Source organism: Corticium candelabrum, chromosome 4, assembly GCF_963422355.1.
Source record: "Corticium candelabrum chromosome 4, ooCorCand1.1, whole genome shotgun sequence".
NCBI classification, from domain to species: domain Eukaryota; kingdom Metazoa; phylum Porifera; class Homoscleromorpha; order Homosclerophorida; family Plakinidae; genus Corticium; species Corticium candelabrum.
Window position 1 is genome coordinate 1,507,501 of NC_085088.1, and position 10,522 is coordinate 1,518,022.

The window sequence follows — 10,522 nt, forward strand, 5'->3', positions numbered from 1 at the left end:
TTGTAAGTTATTTAATTTTGTAAATTTGGAAATTGCAAGAATTTACTAATGTAAATCGCTTACTAAATTTTAGTTCACATATTCATCAATACTTGGATTTTATTTAGTTTATAGTCATTCTACTAAGCGCACAAGAGTAAAGTCAATCTCTTCATTTACGGACGCACCTAGTGCTGTTTGCATGATTGTCTTTCTCGTTTGGATTTGGCAGAAACGGCTTTTTCGGCTCAGCGTGGCGGTTAGTTGACGAATTGGCTTTTGCAAGCCAAGAAATCAAAGACATTGAGAACACAGTACAGACATCGGCAGGTATTTACCCGGATGTTGATTGAGCCTTGCTGTCACTTCCACGCACGCATTCAAGAGGCATGAGGGAAGTTTATGAACATTTGTTTCTTACGAAATAGAGTCTGCGGCAGTTTACGAGCATTTGTTGTTACAAACGTTTGTTGATTTACAGTATTGTGATGTGACAGCAGCATTGCAATGTTTACTCTCTTTCTGTCTTCTGTTTGCTAAAATGTGCTACAGTGAATGCCTTATCCAATCAAACTATTTCCTTCGTATTCTGTTTGAAATTTTATAAGACTTTTGGAAGACTTTTATTACTAGTACTATGTGGACACTCTTGTTTGGTTTTCCACAACAACAGAACAAGTACTGGAAATAGTATTGCCAATCAGCTCTCAAATAAAAATTGAAATATGAACAACACACTTTGGCTTGTTATGTCAATAGAAATTTATGATGAATTAGTGCAATCCTAGTGGTTTGCCGACCTCAAAGTGTGAATGCATGCAAACGAACAAAATAATTTAAATGTTTAGCAGTTTAAAAGGAGTTAATAATATGACACTTCTGTATCTTTCAGACAATCTCAATGTAAAAAAACTACAGAGGACATTGAGCTAGAACGAATTTGTCATATGCAACAGGAGACAAAACAGAAAATAGAGTTGTCAAGAGCATCACATGAAATAGTTAAGAAGAGTCAAGCCTTTGACAGAACGGAGGAGCAAGTAAGATCAATATTTTATACTATACTTTACATATCTGTATTATTTCACGCTTAGTTAACAAAGATTCCTGGAAAGCTAATAACACAACATAACAAACAGCTATTACAATATCCAACTTGCTGTGAATATATAGCATAAGTAAAACTATAACGGACATTATTTGTTTTAGAAAAGCAGTTGCACGACAATTCCGCAACCCTATAATCTCAGATCAGCCAGCAGAAAACGACTGGCAGAACAAAATGAACAACTTGGGGAACCAAAGAGAAAATTTCTCTCTTTTGCAGCAGAAGTCGAACGATTTCAGAAAGCTACCCCAGTAAGATTTCGAACTAAATCCACACGGGACCTCAAGAAAGGACCGATGCGGCTAAAATTAGAAGTAAAGACATGTGTCGTGCCTAAGTCACCTCATCTAATAACAAGACAGAGAGCCAGAGTGATGAGAATGGAAAGCACGGCTGATAGAGAAGAGAAAGAGATTCAAGAAAGGCAAAGATTGTCTTCCATTTTGATTGTTTAAAATAGCTGTCACTATACCATTTTATTTAAACTGTTCTAGTGGTCACGTGTTCAAAGCTACAGCTCTCAATCCAAACATAATCAAGCGTCAGGGACAATATGGTTTGCCACAGAAACAAGAAATTCCTATTACAGTTCCAACAGCATTCCATTTTGAAACCAGAGTACGAACACGTCAGGCTGAGCCAGTCACCACCAAAACTCAAGAGCCAATAGTGGCTCAACCCATGCCAGACATGAGTCAAGTGTTCAAACCTGTTTTGACACATAAAATTACAATGATTGAGCCATTCAAATTTGAAGGTAAATACACTGACCCTGCTGTTGTGAGGGAACAACTCAGTCAAGCAGAAGATAAGAAATTACAAGAAGTATGTTTTCACATAATCTGTGTTCTTGCTTGTTGAGCTTATTATGGTGTGGGTTGAAGGAAAGACAGTTTCACGCCAACCCTGCACCAAATCTTTTAAATCAATTTGTACCGAAGAAAACAGACAAGCCAAATATTACGGTACAACAATCATTTCAACTGAAGACTGACAGTCGTGGTGAAGAATATGCTAGGAAGTGGATGGCACAGGTGAATTTATTTATTTATAACAAGAAACAAGTATAATACTGCCTGCCATGTTAATTATAGCACATAAATTGCTTGTTTTCCTCTAAAACATGTTTTTCATAGCTGAAAGCTGAAATGAATGAAGACAAGGCGAGGAGACAGTTCAAGGCACTTCCTTGTGACGTGATCTACGAAGTTCCATTCCAGCCAGAGCATGAAAACAAGCCTGTGAAGACACCTCTTGATGTTGTGTTGAATACAGATCTAAGAGCCAAGCAGCGGCAAGAGTTAGCACAACGCAAACGACAACAAGAACTAGAAAATGAACAGATCGAGAAAGACAGAGCAGCAGAAAAAGAACGGGAAGAACGAGAGGCTTTGAGAGAGCTTCGAAATCGAATGGTCCACCGAGCTCAGCCAATTCCGGAGTACACTAAGTTTGTTGTTCATCCGAGTTTAGCGCCTCCAACGGTTCCGAAAGCTCCGAACTTCCACACAGACGGACGCAGTAAGGGGCGGCAGAATGATGCTGGACACGCATAGGGAAGGGGGTTTAGTGTATGTTTATCACATTACCTGTAGTGTGTTGTTATCCATTGTGTAGTTACTATAGTTTGTGTTGTTGCCAAATGTTTGGAAAACTGTTTACATAATATAATGGCCACTGGCACCAAATTATAGATGACGGACCTGTGCAGTTAGACTGTATGCCCATTTTTCCTGTCAGACTTGTGATTACGTACCTGCTGCATTAATTCTCCTTGCTGCCAAAATGGTAATACAAGCAAATCCCTTCAAAGATTGGGTCCTGGTCATTGATCACAAGAAGAGTTGAAAATCAGCAAGTCAGATCAGTTCTTTGTGTGACCATGATTTGAGAACACACACACACACACACACACACACACACACACACACACACACACACACACACACACACACACACACACACACACGTGCACGATTTTACTTGACTTGATTAGCTAGGTAGGTAATGAGACTATTTAGGAACAGCTAAGTAAATGTCTCCAATACTAACTAATCAGTTTTTAGCAACTCTTCAATGGCAATCCAAATCTGAAACATTTATGTTTATACACGTGCATTCATACCACACAGTAGTTTGAACCATAGCTGATAAATCTAAGTGGTGCACTAGTTCTCTCCTGGTTTATAAATTGAATTAGAAATCCACAAGCGAGCTCATCAGACATCAGCTCAGCAAAGCTAATCTACACTTAGTGAATTCAAATTGTCACATGCTACACATAAGATGACAAATGCCAATGTTTGCAGATCTTCTTTATGTTACTAGAATTTTAAAAACTTTTTCTCTGAAAAAAGAAATAGATGTAGGAATTGTATAAAAAGTAATAGAAACAAGATCTATAGATAATATGAGCCAAAGCCAGACATCGTTAGTGAATCCTTCCAACCCAATAAAAGTAAAATGTAGGGAATGTGGTTGGAAGGATTCACTAATGATGTCTGGCTTTGGCTCATATTATCTATAGATCTTGTTTCTATTACTTTTTATACAATTCCTACATCTATTTCTTTTTTCAGAGAAAAAGTTTTTAAAATTCTAGTTTGGTAAGTTTCTAGGAGTGTGAAAGCACAGCCTACTCCATTAATTAAACAAAGATTTTATAGCCTAACAAAAATACACATTTTCTAAACTATACTTGGTCTACATGTATAGTCTCATATCTCGAGCATGTGGATCTTAGGTTTACAGTGTACTTGCAAATATGTTAAGAGCTATGCAGTGTTTATGTATAGGTGGTTTGAATCAGACGTTACATTTAGTTGCAATAATACCACTAGTAAGTATGAAGCTGTGTTCTACTTGCTTCAGAGCTACGAGCATACGTGCATGTAGTTGTGTGTGTGTGTGTGTGTGTGTGTGTGTGTGTGTGTGTGTGTGTGTGTGTGTGTGTGTGTGTGTGTGTGTGTGTGTGTGTGTGTGTGTGTGTGTGTGTGTGTGTGTGTGTGTGTGTGTGTAGATTAAAGAAGGAATTTATGCAGATGATTAGCTGTTAGATCCCCTGGTAGTCTACAACAATTTCTAGATGCATTCTTGCATAATTTTAAAATTGTGTCCGGTGGGGTATGAGTATTAGCTTTTAAACAACTAAAGTTCTTGGTGTGGGCAACAAAACAAGCTCGCATTTCCATTGATGGTCATGCATCACGTTACAGAATGTTGATGAGTTTGTTATCTAGGCCACTTAATTGAAACGCAAGATTCGGTTAGATAGACTTGTCACTACTATGAGAATCGAGATGCTAGTTTCAGCAGCGTCACCTTTTTCTTCGTCATCATTGTTGGCCAGGTGTCATTGAATGCTACACGCACACGCCGTCATTTGCGCACGTGCACATGACCGAACGTGTGTGTATGCGCGTGCCGAGTGTCTTGAACAAAAGCTCGACTTCTACACGCAACCGGCTTGTACACAGTACGAGGTCTTCGATTTGCGGGAGTTTGGTCTTAAATATAATACGGTAGCACTAGACAACTGCAAAATTATTATCGTAGGCCACACCTATAGGCTCGTAACAAACGTCACATTCCGAGCGCTGCGAAGTCGACATTTTGTGATGGAAGCGAGTCGAATTAATTTGCTTTTGCCATAATTCAAATGCTTGAAGGGTTGGTGTTCCAACTACTGCAAGAAGAGGTATATCGCGTCTGCGATTGCGATGACGTTCAACGTCATGTCTAATTAATTAATTACTCGCACTTCTTGCGTTTGCTCGTGCGATTCAAGAGCGCGATTCTTTGCCTAGCTGTAGGCTCAGGTTTTTCAACCACGAAACGTGTCAAGAATTCTTGTCGCCTTGTTGTACACGTGTACAGTACCCTAGACTGCTTCAAGCAACGTAGCAAGAGCTTGTGATTGGCTGCCTGGCTATTGTTTGTTAACAATGGCTTACAACAATTGCGGTTGAACGTAAGTAGGGTAGCAAGTTCAAATCCATTCTAGAAATCTTTTTTCTTAGTTGTTTCTTTCTTCTATCATCAAAAGAATACAGGTCGGCTTATTCTACGTCGTTTCCAAAGTTTTAGCTTTAGATATGCCGTAGTCAAGGAGTTATGCGTGACGAAGGAGAAGAAGAAGAGGAAGAAGAAAGAAGACAAAATCCAGCGAAAACTCCGAAATTGACGAGCGATTTTCTCCTTCTGAAGACAAGCTGAGATCAATTCAGCAGTAGTCAAGCGTAGTTGAACTTGTAAGGTTTTCTATCTGTCGTTTTCAAGATATTTAACCGTATTTTAAGGTGATTTCTGAAGGTCTAAAATATGACCACGCCCACACAACCTGGTCAATCCCTACATACAGGGTACTACCGTACCCTGTGATGAGGCAACTTCTCAGATTCTGCTGATGTTGAACTCTATAGCTACAACAGTGCACAGTCGACTAACAAACATCTTGCTACAGTAAGACTAATCCACCTCAGTCTGGGCCACTGAGTTTATAAATTCGTTTTTCACACAAGTTCTGAGCAAACTTGCACTGTAGGGAAAAATGCATATCTTACTGAAGCCTAATATCTAGCGTGACAAATCATGAATCACCTGATTAATTAATGTATCTTTCTAAATTCCTGTCTATTAGTAGTTCTCCTTTGACATGACCAATATTACAGCATCACATTCTAACCATATCACAAAACACGAGTTAACTTGCTATCAGCAAGATGCCGATCAATCATTGCACCTTCTGCACAAATTTCCTTCGCCTCCTTCGAGTTCTGAATAACTGTTGTTTACATAATCTCAGCAATAATGTGATACCTGTTGTTTTGTAATTAACGTGTACAGCAAGTGTACCATCATGTACAACAGTTACCTAATACCGTACTGTACGTATTCATAATACACCTACCTAGACAATTATACAGTCTAACTGGGTACGTCTATCCATGCAAAGGGCCATTGTATTATGTAACCAGTATTCCATATATTTGGCAAAAAAGTAATTATTATATACACAATTGATAACAATTAACTCACTAACAGTAAAGTGTGATAGACATACACTAAACCTGCTTTGCTAAAAGTGTTCAGCATTATTCTGAGGCCCCTTACTGCGTCCGTCTGTTGTTTGCGCTGAACTCAGATGTACAACAAATGTTGTGTTACTGTATTTGGGCATTGGTTGAGCTCGGTGGACCATCTTATTTCTTAGCTCTCTCAGTGCCTCTTGCTCTTTCCTTTCTTTCTTGGTCAGTCTTTCTTTCTCGGTATGTTCATTCTCCAGTTCTTGTTGTTGTCTTCGTTGTGCTAGATCTTGCCACCGCTTCGCTCTTAGATCTGTCTTCAACACAATATCCAGAGGTGGCAGCACCGGCTTGTTTTCATGCTGTGGCTCAAATGGGGCTTCGTGAATTACATTGCAAGGAAGTGCCTTGAACTTCCTCCTCGCCTCGTCTGCAATCGTTTCAGCTTTCAGCTATGAAAAAAGAAACAAGTATAGTACTGCATGCCATGTTGTAGCACATAGATTGCTTGTTTTTTTTAAAAACATGTTATAAATAATTCACCTGTGCTGTCCACTTCCTAGCATATTCTTCTCCGCGACTGTCGGTCTTCAGTTGGAATGATTGTTGTAACGTAATATTTGGCTTGTCTTTCTTCGGTACAAATTGATTTGAAAAATCAGGCAGAAGGTTGGCGTGAAACTGTCTCTCCTTCAACCCACACCAAGCATAAGCAACAAGCAAGAACACAGATTATGTAAAAACATACTTCTTGTAATTTCTTATCTTCTGCTTGACTGAGTTGTTCCCTCACAACAGCAGGGTCAGTGTATTTACCTTCAAATTTGAACGGCTCAATCCTTGTAATTTTATGTGTCAAAACAGGTTTGAAGACCTGATTCATGTCTGGCATGGGTTGAGCCACTATTGACTCTTGAGTTTTGGTTGTGACTGGCTCAGCCTGACGTGTTCGTACTCTGGTTTCAAAATGGAATGCTGTTGGAACTGTAATAGGAATTTCTTGTTTCTGTGGCAAACCATATTGTCCCTGACGCTTGATTATGTTTGGATTGAGAGCTGTAGCTTTGAACACGTGACCACTAGAACAGTTTAAATAAAATGGTATAGTGACAGCTATTTTAAACAATCAAAATGGAAGACAATCTTTGCCTTTCTTGAATCTCTTTCTCTTCTCTATCAGCCGTGCTTTCCACTTTCGTTGCTCTGGCTCTCTGTCCTGTTACTAGATGAGGTGACTTAGGTACAACACGCTCTTTTTGTTTTGATTTTAGCCGCATCGGTCCCTTCTTGAGGTCCCGTGTGGATTTAGTTCGAAATCTTACTGGGGTAGCTTTCTGAAATCGTTCGACTTGTTCTGCCAAAGAGACAAATTTTCTCTTTGGTTCCCCAAGTTGTTCATTTTGTTCTGCCAGCCGTTTTCTGCTGGCATACAACTTGTTTTTCTAAAGCAAATAGTGTCTGTTATAGTTTTAACTTATGCTATTCATATTCACAGTACAGCAGGATGTCACTTATCCAAAATTTCTACTTTTTTGTTCTATACAGAGAATGACTTGTTTTCACTTCTTCTATGACTCTTGGGCTTTCGACGTTGCCATATCACGGATCAGAAGCACATGTCTGATGCTTATGTGCATTACTGTTTTTTGTGCACACAAAGCTAGAGTGAGCCCGACGCACAGGCTGTCCAGTAGACCAATGTGTTCAGCAAGTTACATCCTACTGCAAGTTCTATTAATTAAGTAAATGCTATTGTAAGTAACAATTATCGATCTATGAACAGATGAAAAATCTGTTTGTTTGTCATTAGATATGTAAAGTATAGTATATATACTGATCTTACTTGCTCCTCCTTTCTGCCAACACTTTGACTCTTCTTATCTATTTGTCCTCTTGACAACTCTATTTTCTGTTTTGTTTCTGCTTGCATCTTAGAAATTTGTTCTACCTCAATGTCCTCTGTAGTTTTCTTACATTGAGATTGTCTGAAAGATACAAACAGTGTCATATCATGAAAGAGCTAAAAATTAAATCTGTTAGTTTGCATTCACACTCTGAGGTCGGCAAACCCCTAGGATTGCACTAATTAATGATAAATTTTTATTGACATAACAAGTAATAGCGTGTTGTTCATATTTCAATTTTATTGGAGAGTTAATTGCCAATACAATATTGCCAGCACTGCGTTCTGTACTACTAATGAAAGTTTTTCAGAATTCTTCTCAAACATTGTCATGACCTTACGTAAATATCAAATGACTAAACATGATATAAGGGGTGATACTGTTGTTTTCCGATATAATATACACAATAAAACAGCTGGCAATTCACAGCGTGCTTCAACTGTATGTGATTGGGTGCCAGCAAGCCTGTCTGTCTGATGCTCTTTCCTCATCATATAGTGTCGTTACAACAACTGAAATTAATACAATGTGTATAGTACCTATTAGGTAACACAACAACCAGTTTCTTGAACTTTTTTCTCACAACGCGTCGAGGATGCGTATTTGGTTGTTGTGGACTGTCTTGTCTTTCATTAGACCTGCAAATCAGAAAATTAACTAAATACTTTAACATAAAGATAAGAGTTGTAATACTTTCTGGTTAGTGATGTTCTGGTTGGAGACTCGGGTTGACTCTTATCAAAAAGGAAACATCAATAAGACAAATGCAAGTAACATAAATGTACTAGTTTTTCTGTTTTAAAATTTAAATAACCAATGCAGAGAATTGCAGTCAACAAATTAACATTACAAAAACAACAAACTAAATTTGCAACTCTGTTGTGCCAGATGTGCTCATTTGATGTTTATATTGACTTGAATATATTATAAATTTTTATGTTATTTGATAGTTTCGAAATATCATATGGTCAGCAGTGCCCTCTCACACATCACTATGCTTCTCCACTACAAATATTTTCTAGGATGAACATGTGATTGGTGGTGATACTGTATTACAATGAGTCTTCTTTGATATATATATATATATATATATATATATATATATATATATATATATATATATATATATATATATTATTGGAGTCAGCCATTGCTGCTTACTGTGAAGTACTATAATGAATGATCCACTACAGAGAATGCTGCCAAAGCAATCGATAGTCAACTCAGGTGCTATCTCTATCTTACTGTTGAGTGTGATTACCTGCAGCTTTGGTACACTGTAAATATTCAATACATATGGCAGCAATTGCATAATGGCTGCAGATGAAAAATGCATATCCATCCTGTACCAATGAATTCGAACAGAAGCCTCACTCGCTAGAGATGTTTCTTGATCTTATTTGTTAGACTCGTACCCAGTCCTCCTCCTCGCGCTCGCTCCACGTGTTTTGACACGTGCTTTTTGTTCCACTTGGCCAACAAATCCCCCAGCGTGACACACGCTTACAAACATACAAACATACATACTGTGACAGACTGGAAGTCAATTGAGCGCCATTAGAGTAAGAAGCAGTCCACCACTTACTGTGGTGTCTTTCTCTCCTAGCTTAATAATTATACAAAATTAATTAATTAATTAAACCATTATAACACCGTGGCGAGACTCGGTTTTGCACGTGACGTCTCGTGACAACTACAACTTGTAATGTACTACTCCAGCAACTTCTGTAAACTATTAATATTGGTCTAATGGAGGCGAGGGGCACGGAGCAAAGTGACTGGTAGAGCGGGAGCACCCAGTCAGCTGCATACTGTTTACCACCCTTGCCTGCGCGCGTTGCCAAAAGAAGTTGAGAGAATTTCGTAGGGGCGGTAGCGTCCGCTCTCACGCAGAGCCGTAGTCTCGCGTAGCCAGACCCTTCCGCCGCGTCGCGTCATACTTCTGGGCGAAAATGAAGGAGCCGGCCGGTGCACGTGTTACGTATAGTTTGTAGCTACTGCGGCGGTTGGGAAGATACTGAAGTCACTCCAAACCGTTCGTTCGAAGTAAAGGAAAGAGCTACTTGCTACGTACCGTCCTTTGACGTTGTCTGCATGGTTGCGCGGCAGCTCTTGCTGACAATTGTGCGTCGAAATCGTCGCTAAATCGTAGCGGAGGGGAATCGTCTAACCGCAACTGGTTGAACTGCGAGTCTGTAGAACGTCTACACTCGAGTTAGCTAGTGTGAGATACAGACGAGGAGAGGAGACTTACCAAACCATTTGTCGGCGTTTTCGTCTCCTTGTTTTCCGTCGCCTTCTTCGTTCGTGAAGTCGTAAAACCTAGTAGCGTCGTACTCGAATTTTCGTTCTACCATCGATATCGTCAAAGGGAAGGGGCGGGGCTAACTGCACGAATGACTGCAGAGCGGGCGACTGAGCATGGACACTTCAAACTCGCTCTTTATCGACTACGCTCTCTTTTCATTGGTCAATAGCCTACGCATGCGTAACTGTTATGCACTTCA

At 39.3% G+C, this 10,522-nt stretch overlaps 2 protein-coding genes across 2 annotated transcripts in view; one reads left to right on the top strand and one right to left on the bottom strand.

Moving 5' to 3' along the window:
* Window positions 1-2,785, top strand: part of LOC134178314 (targeting protein for Xklp2-like) — a 4,974-nt gene extending 2,189 nt beyond the window's left edge. Inside the window, exons 5-9 of the mRNA XM_062645177.1 lie at window positions 872-1,019; window positions 1,189-1,511; window positions 1,582-1,912; window positions 1,972-2,121; window positions 2,224-2,785. Coding sequence (XP_062501161.1) covers window positions 872-1,019; window positions 1,189-1,511; window positions 1,582-1,912; window positions 1,972-2,121; window positions 2,224-2,643 — 1,372 coding nt within the window. The 3' untranslated portion in view covers window positions 2,644-2,785. The remainder of the gene's footprint in view (window positions 1-871; window positions 1,020-1,188; window positions 1,512-1,581; window positions 1,913-1,971; window positions 2,122-2,223) is intronic.
* A 3,270-nt stretch (window positions 2,786-6,055) lies between these two features.
* LOC134178592 (targeting protein for Xklp2-like) lies at window positions 6,056-10,393 on the bottom strand. The gene is made up of 9 exons (XM_062645468.1): window positions 10,270-10,393; window positions 10,090-10,208; window positions 8,709-8,749; window positions 8,555-8,653; window positions 7,955-8,096; window positions 7,261-7,553; window positions 6,860-7,190; window positions 6,655-6,801; window positions 6,056-6,563 (listed from the first exon to the last, which is right to left on the bottom strand). Exons 1-9 carry the CDS (start codon window positions 10,370-10,372, stop codon window positions 6,165-6,167), a joined length of 1,674 nt encoding a protein of 557 aa, XP_062501452.1. The 5' UTR covers window positions 10,373-10,393; the 3' UTR covers window positions 6,056-6,164.
* Window positions 10,394-10,522: the final 129 nt, after the last annotated feature.